Here is a 9,252-nt window from a genome sequence, read left to right on the forward strand (position 1 = left end):
GGACCCCACACCTGCCCTCTACACCCACACATCATCCAACCATCATGAACTCCACACCTGTCTTCTACATTCGCCTGCCATCTCAGCCATCCCCATGCTTGTGCTCTACACCCATATATCACCCCGACCATCATGGACATTATACCAGTCCTCTACACCCACATGTATCTATCTCCCAGACATCATGGCCTCCACATTTGCCTTTTACATTTTGAGATCGGCCCAGACATGAATAGTAATAGTGAGCTGAGGAAAGATGAGTGTGTGGATTCTCTAGACAATACACTGGAGATGTCCTTCTTGTCTACATGGACTCAGTGACTGGGGACCCTGAAGTAGATCAGTAGATGAGTCTCTGGTGGTGGCTGATCTTCTGCTCTCTATAAATCCCATGCATGGAGACATCGCTGAGGAGAGCGCCCCAGAGCCCCCTGCACCATGCTGGATGTGGAGAACGGGGCGAGGAGGCTGCTGATGGCTGCACATGTAGAGCGGATCAGGTAGGTGGCCGCTGAGACCCCAACAACCACAGAGAACATCTCCCCTGTGCTATACACGGTGTGAGGACTGTCACTTCTACTAGAGTGCAAGCTCCAAGCACCAGAGTCTATCCCTCTCTGTGCATCTACTGGAGAGGCCATGCAGGATGTAGCAGTGCCGGGCACTTATATGGCACCTCCATAATCAGTAGCGCTGTACAATCACTTACAGACTCTGCGGATGTGTAGGAAGAGCTTTAGAAAAAAAAAAACATTAGAAAAAGTGAAGCAAAAGTTTTATTTAAACTGACAAATAGAAACAGAGACACAAATTTACATAATTCAATGTTTATTGCACCAAAATAGATTTACAGGAAATATGTACAGAGCCCCCCAATCCCCCCCATTCACGGATACAACGTGTCCCACAAAACACAAATAAAACACATAAATAAAAAAAAAGAAAAAACTTTTAGCTTTTTGGAGGAGAAAACTAAAATAACTATTTTATTAGGACGAAAAGTCAGAATAACAATTACAGGCGGTCCCTGACTTACAGACGACCCATAGGTACAGATGACCTCTTGGTACAGGTGACCTCTAGGTACAGGTGACCCATAGTTACAGGTGACCTCTAGGTACAGGTGACCTCTGGGTACAGACGACCTCTGGGTACAGACGACCTCTAGGTACAGGTGACCCATAGGTACAGGTGACCCATGGGTACAGGTGACCTCTAGATACAGATGGCCAATAGGTACAGACGACCTCTAGGTACAGACAACCTCTAGGTGCAGGATACACACACAGGATACAGTACTGGACGCACACAGATATCTAAAAAAATGCAATAAGGCAGCACTCCGGTAAGTGTAAGGCTGCGCATACATCGGCGCTGCTCACCCCCGCCCCTCTCCATAGGCATATACAGCGCACGGCGCCATATCACGTACAAAGATAAGACATGTTAGATGCATATAATTCTTAATAGTAATATATAAAGAGGTTTATCAAACCTATACCAATATACAAGGCAGTTATAGCGAGGGACACAGAGTGCTCCGCTCAACTACATAGGGAAAACCATCACACAACAAAGAGAGGAATAAATGGAGAAAATCAATAGACAAACTTTATTAATCATAAATCATGATAAAACAAATAGATTAAAAAGAGAAAGACCGGCGGGTTGAAACGCGCGTTGGGGGACTTCGCAAGCCAGGTAACCATGGTCACAGGGACCCGGGCCATTATTTTAGACTAATTCATTCATGTCTTTATTCCAGCGTTACTATATTGCAATTGATATGGTTAACATTACTTGTGGTCCGGATGGGCATACTTAATAATGGTTGGTTACTATATTATGCCTCATATCATGTACCATGGCTGCTGCTTATGTAAATTTTGGTCTCTCCTGTAGCCATACTTTTTAATATATTTGTTTTATCATGATTTATGATTAATAAAGTTTGTCTATTGATTTTCTACATTTTTGTGCATGTTATTCCTCTCGTGCTTATTGTGTAAAGATAAGACACGTCCTATCTATCTACAGGCTATAGAGCGGTACGGTGCCGCAGGTGTGCTTCACCATACCGCTCCCGTACAGGGCCGTGAGCCCATAGAAGTGTATGGGGAACGTATATATACACCTTATATACACTCACCGGCCACTTTATTAGGTACACCTGTCCAACTGCTCGTTAACACTTAATTTCTAATCAGCCAATCACATGGCGGCAGTGCATTTAGGCATGTAGACATGGTCAAGACAATCTCCTGCAGTTCTCCCGAGCATCAGTATGGGGAAGAAAGGTGATTTGTGGCCTTTGAACGTGGCATGGTTGTTGGTGGCAGAAGGGCTGGTCTGAGAATTTCAGAAACTGCTGATCTACTGGGATTTTCACGCACAACCATCTCTAGGGTTTACAGAGAATGGTCCGAAAAAGAAAAAACATCCAGTGAGCGGCAGTTCTGTGGGCGGAAATGCCTTGTTGATGACAATGAGGTCACTGTACTCAAATGGCCCCCACAGTCACCAGATCTCAATCCAATAGAGCATCTTTGGGATGTGGTGGAACGAGAGATTCGCATCATGGATGTGCAGCCGACAAATCTGCGGCAACTGTGTGATGCCATCATGTCACTATGGAGCAAAATCTCTGAGGAGCTTCCAGCACCTTGTTGAATCTATGCCACGAAGAATTGAGGCAGTTCTGAAGGCAAAAGGGGGTCCAACCGGTTACTAGCATGGTGTACCTAATAAAGTGGCCGGTGAGTGTACGTCAGCCATATATACATCCCCCATACGTTCATGTGAGTGTAGCCTACAGGTGATCTTTATTCATCCATGGCAATATAAGGTCCAACGTTTCAGCTCATCCATAAAGCCATTATCAAGCATATGGCTCTATGGATGAGCTGAAACGTTGCACCTTATATTGCCATGGATGAATAAAGATCACCTTTACACTTACCTGAGTGCTGCCTCATTGCACACTCCACTGAGCGGCTCAGACCGCTATTCCCTCATGGCAGCGCCATTATTGCTATAAGTAAGTAATCGATATTACTGATACAAACCAAGTTTGATGAAGGTCTATTGGTGACCGAAAAGTCACATTTGAAAGTTTGTTTCAATAAAATTCCTTGCAACTCATACAGTGACTGGAGTCCAAGATTTCCTATATTATACGGGATTGGGACCCTCTCCAGAGCACCTGCACCGAACATTGATTTGAGTGTGCAGCCATAATCCAATTTTGGACTATAAGAGGTACAGACCTGGATGTGACTGGACTATAAGTGGTGCAGACCCGGATGTGACTGGACTATAAGAGGTACAGACCTGGATGTGACTGGACTATAAGAGGTACAGACCTGGATGTGACTGGACTATAAGAGGTACAGACCCGGATGTGACTGGACTATAAGTGGTGCAGACCTGGATGTGACTGGACTATAAGTTGTACAGACCTGGATGTGACTGGACTATAAGTGGTACAGACCCGGATGGGACTGGACTATAAGAGGTACAGACCTGGATGTGACTGGACTATAAGAGGTACAGACCTGGATGTGACTGGACTATAAGTGGTACAGACCTGGATGTGACTGGACTATAAGAGCTACAGACCTGGATGTGACTGGACTATAAGTGGTACAGACCGGATGCGACTAGACTATAAGTGGTACAGACCCGGATGTGACTGGACTATAAGTGGTTCAGACCCGGATGTGACTGGACTATAAGAGTTACAGACCTGGATGTGACTGGACTATAAGAGGTACAGACCTGGATGTGACTGGAATATAAGTGGTACAGACCTGGATGTGACTGGACTATAAGAGGTACAGACCTGGGTGCGACTGGGCTATAAGTGGTACAGACCCGGATGTGACTGGACTATAAGTGGTACAGACCCGGATGTGACTGGACTATAAGAGGTACAGACCTTGATGTGACTGGACTATAAGAGGTACAGACCTGGATGTGACTGGACTATAAGTGGTACAGACCTGGATGTGACTGGACTATAAGAGCTACAGACCTGGATGTGACTGGACTATAAGTGGTGCAGACCTGGATGTGACTGGGCTATAAGTAGTACAGACCCGGATGTGACTGGACTATAAGAGGTACAGACCTGGATGTGACTGGACTATAAGAGGTACAGACCTGGATGTGACTGGACTATAAGTGGTGCAGACCTGGATGTGACTGGACTATAAGTTGTACAGACCTGGATGTGACTGGACTATAAGAGGTACAGACCTGGATGTGACTGGACTATAAAAGGTACAGACCTGGATGTGACTGGACTATAAGAGGTACAGACCTGGATGTGACTGGACTATAAGTGGTACAGACCTGGATGTGACTGGACTATAAGAGCTACAGACTTGGATGTGACTGGACTATAAGTGGTACAGACCGGATGTGACTGGACTATAAGTGGTACAGACCCGGATGTGACTGGACTATAAGTGGTTCAGACCCGGATGTGACTGGACTATAAGAGTTACAGACCTGGATGTGACTGGACTATAAGAGGTACAGACCTGGATGTGACTGGAATATAAGTGGTACAGACCTGGATGTGACTGGACTATAAGAGGTACAGACCTGGGTGTGACTGGGCTATAAGTGGTACAGACCCGGATGTGACTGGACTATAAGTGGTACAGACCTGGATGTTACTGGACTATAAGTGGTACAGACCTGGATGTGACTGGACTATAAGTGGTACAGACCCGGATGTGACTGGACTATAAGAGGTATAGACCTGGATGTGACTGGGCTATAAGTGATACAGACCTGGATGTGACTGGACTATAAGTAGTAAAGTCCTGGATGTGACTGGACTATAAGAGGTACAGACCTAGATGTGACTGGACTATAAGTGGTACAGACCTGGATGTGACTGGACTATAAGTAGTAAAGTCCTGGATGTGACTGGACTATAAGAGGTACAGACCTGGGTGTGACTGGACTATAAGTGGTACAGACCTAGATGTGACTGGACTATAAGTGGTACAGACCTGGATGTGACTGGACTATAAGTAGTAAAGTCCTGGATGTGACTGGACTATAAGACATACAGACCTGGGTGTGACTGGACTATAAGTGGTACAGACCCGGATGTGACTGGACTATAAGAGGTACAGACCTAGATGTGACTGGACTATAAGTGGTACAGACCCGGATGTGACTGGACTATAAGAGGTACAGACCTGAATGTGACTGGGATATAAGTGGTACAGACCCGGATGTGACTGGACTATAAGAGGTACAGACCTGGATGTGACTGGGCTATAAGTAGTACAGACCTGGATGTGACTGGGCTATAAGTAGTATAGACCTGGATGTGACTGGACTATAAGATGTACAGACCTGGATGTGACTGGACTATCAGTAGTACAGACCTGGATGTGACTGGACTATAAGTGGTACAGACCTGTATGTGACTGGACTATAAGTGGTACAGACCCGTATGTGACTGGACTATAAGTGGTACAGACCTGGATGTGACTGGACTATAAGTGGTACAGACCCGGATGTGACTGGACTATAAGTAGTAAAGTCCTGGATGTGACTGGACTATAAGAGGTACAGACCTGGGTGTGACTGGACTATAAGTGGTACAGACCTAGATGTGACTGGACTATAAGTGGTACAGACCTGGATGTGACTGGACTATAAGTAGTAAAGTCCTGGATGTGACTGGACTATAAGAAGTACAGACCTGGATGTGACGGGACTATAAGTGGTACAGACCTGGATGTGACTGGACTATAAGTGGTACAGACCCGGATGTGACTGGACTATAAGTAGTACAGACCTGGATGTGACTGGACTATAAGTGGTACAGACCTGGATGTGACTGGACTATAAGTGGTACAGACCCAGATGTGACTGGGCTATAAGTGGTACAGACCCGGATGTGACTGGACTATAAGTGGTACAGACCTGGATGTGACTGGACTATAAGTAATAAAGACCTGGATGTGACTGGACTATAAGTGGTACAGACCTGGATGTGATGGGACTATAAGTGGTACAGACCCGGATGTGACTGGACTATAAGTAGTACAGACCTGGATGTGACTGGACTATAAGTGGTTCAGACCTGGATGTGACTGGACTATAAGTGGTACAGACCCAGATGTGACTGGGCTATAAGTTGTACAGACTTGGATGTGACTGGGCCATAAGTAGTACAGACCTGGATGTGACTGGACTATAAGAGGTACAGACCTGGATGTGACTGGACTATAAGAGGTACAGACCTGCATGTGACTGGACTATAAGTGGTACAGACCTGGGTGTGACTGGGCTATAAGTAGTACAGACCTGGATGTGACTGCACTATAAGTGGTACAGACCTGGATGTGACTGGACTATAAGTGGTACAGACCCGGATGTGAAGGATGAGGTGACACAAGATCAGGTGGTGATAAGGACAGATATGAATGATTTTAGGCTCCATTGTTGATCCTTTTTTTTTGGTTACAGTTTATCAGAGACCATTTGGAGACCATCCAACATTAGTAAGTTCCATCCGGACTATTTCCTCCTGATGGGGATCCCCGGCCTGGAGGAGTCCCATCTCCTGCTCTCTATAATCTTCTTCATCATCTATGTCCTGGCTCTGATGGGTAATTCCACCCTGTTGCTGGTGATCAGCATCTCGGAGAGTCTTCACCAGCCCATGTACCTCTTCCTCATGATGCTCTCGGTTGGGGACATCCTTTTGAGCTCTTCCACTGTCCCAAAAGCCCTGAGCATTTTCTGGCTTGGATCCCATGCGATCTCCTTCAATGGCTGCCTCATCCAGATCTTCTTTATTCATTTTATCTGTATGACGGAGTCAGCGGTTCTTCTTGCCATGGCCTACGACCGCTATATCGCTATATGCCATCCAATGACTTATGTGACCAAACTGACACCATCATTTATCAGGTTGGTGATGGTGATCTCGTTGGCCCGCAGTGTGGTCATTATGATTCCGGTGATTCTCCTACTCAGACGCCTTCCTTACCAGGGCAGTAATGTGATAGAGCACACCTACTGTGAGCACATGGCCATGGCCCGACTGGCCACCGCCAGCATCATGGCCAATATCATCTATGGTATGGTTATCATTATATGTACATCAGTCATAGACTTATTTCTGATCGGTTTGTCCTATGTGTCCATCATCCGAGCTGTGATGGCCTTGTCCACCTCTACGGCTCGCCATAAGACCTTCAGTACATGTGTGTCCCACATCTGTGTCATCATCCTCCTCTATGTCCCAGCTTTCTTCTCCTTCATCATTCACAGGATCCCTCACACAGTGATCCCCCCATACGTCCACATACTGATTGCCAACCTCTACGTACTGGTGCCACCAATGATGAACCCCATCATTTATGGGGTAAGGACCAAGGAGATTCGACAAAGAATCTTTCTGCTATTTAGGATGAAGTGATAAGAAAATCTGTGATGGGACTGAAGGTACCTATGAGCTGCGATGGGACCACTAAGTAGAGGTCATCCCCTAAGAATCATCGCATCCTCTTCTCAAGTACAATAGGTCAGACCATGGAGGTCCTCTATAGGACCATAAGGATCATGTGTATATACCATGCATATATACAGTATACAGCACTACTTAGTGTGAACAGAGGCTGAACACCTACATCCCAGGTACCAAATCGGTGAGAGGAAGCCACTCAGCGACCACATCTAAAGCTGGAACCTGTATCAGAAAACTGCAGTTGTGATGCCCTCTCGTTTGGGTCTCTCCACACAATCTACAGGGTTCATACCATTTTCTGTGGTGTTTTACATCTGCACCAATGGTGGTTGTACAGGTCTACACTGTTCTTCTGTGATTTTGTGCGTTTGCTATCAAATTGGGTGATGCCACTTAAAGGTTCCAGATCGAGGGATAGAACTTACATATTAGGGCAGATTTACTTACCCGGTCCATTCGCAATGCAGCGGCGCGTTCTCTGCGCTGGATTCGGGTCCGGCCGGGATTCACTAAGGTAGTTCTTCCGCCCTCCACCAGGTGGCGCTGCTGCGCTGAAAAGCATCGGAACGCACTGGAGTTCAACGAGGCGGGCAGAGTGAAGGTAAGTGCAAGCTCCGCAACAGATTTTTTGTTTTAAATGCGGCGGTTTTTCCGAATCCGTCGGGTTTTCGTTCAGCCACGCCCCCCTATTTCCGTCGCGTGCATGCCGGCACCGATGCGCCACAATCCGATCGCGTGCGCCAAAATCCCGGGGCAATTCAGGGAGAATCGGCACAAATCGGAAATATTCGGGTAAGAACTTGGGAAAACGCGAATCCGGCCCTTAGTAAATGACCCCCATTATATCAATTATTACATCATCATAATATTTATCTTTTAACAGTTTTAAAATAAATAAAAATACATTCAGATTCACATTCCTCCGACCCTCTGGATAGGCCTAATAGTGGCCAAATATCCAATTTGTACCAAAATAAAATATTGTACGTTATTAAGGCTTATGCCCAGGGCTGCACAATCTGGTTCCATGTCTAGGACTGTGAGCATTGTGGTGGCTTTGGTGGATGCGCCTCCATGTTATAGACCATTGTAACCACAAAGCTGTGGGTGACCGGAGCCCTGAGCTTGTCTGCTGGGTCACCGCTCCGGCCACATGCTCCTTATTTCTGCACAACATCGAGAGGAGCCGACTAACCATCTGTGGGCCAGGAGACTACATACAAGTCCGTTACTTGCCTTTGAGGCTACACCACCCTACACCCCCTCATCACTGGTCACAGTCTAGTAGACAAATAATCTGTGGGAATGACCCCATGCGGCTGTGACCCCATGGCTTGCTCTATGGGCCACCTCTCAGACAAGTCCTACTATTACTAATGAGATGACCACCTACCAGCTCTAGACTACAGGCTGCACCCCCTCACATAAGATCCATATCACAGTAGTCTAACACTTCAGTCACGTAATGGAAGTTCTTCAAATACATCTATTGGTTTGGAAGGAATCATTTGCAATTGGATTGGCTGAAGGATTGTATCCAGAGATGTGGTCAATGATTCCTACTGAGAATGGTCACCAGGTATAAGTGGTGGTCCCCAGGGGTCTGTGCTTCACCCACTACTATTTAATATATTTATTCATGATATAGAGGTGTCCTCCTCCCCTTAAGTGGCATTAACCCCTTCCGCCTCCAACATCCTCCACCAGTCCAGGTGCACCCTCTGTAACCCGTCGGGTGTACACCGCAG

At 46.4% G+C, this 9,252-nt stretch overlaps 1 protein-coding gene across 1 annotated transcript; it reads left to right on the plus strand.

Annotated features, from left to right (window-relative positions):
- The first annotated feature begins 438 nt into the window (after positions 1-438).
- On the plus strand, positions 439-7,456 carry LOC140116362 (olfactory receptor 52D1-like). Its single transcript, XM_072132890.1, has 2 exons — positions 439-500; positions 6,499-7,456. The coding sequence occupies exons 1-2, from the start codon at positions 439-441 to the stop codon at positions 7,454-7,456; spliced, it is 1,020 nt and encodes a 339-aa protein (XP_071988991.1).
- Positions 7,457-9,252: the final 1,796 nt, after the last annotated feature.

This window comes from Engystomops pustulosus, chromosome 2 (assembly GCF_040894005.1).
Source record: "Engystomops pustulosus chromosome 2, aEngPut4.maternal, whole genome shotgun sequence".
Lineage (NCBI taxonomy): Eukaryota > Metazoa > Chordata > Amphibia > Anura > Leptodactylidae > Engystomops > Engystomops pustulosus.

Coding starts and splice junctions, on each gene's coding strand:
- LOC140116362 (XM_072132890.1), top strand. CDS start 439: ATGCTGGATGTGGAGAACGGGGCGAGGAGGCTGCTGATGGCTGCACAT. Junction 501..6,498: donor GCACATGTAGAGCGGATCAG/GTAGGTGGCCGC, acceptor TTTTGGTTACAG/TTTATCAGAGACCATTTGGA.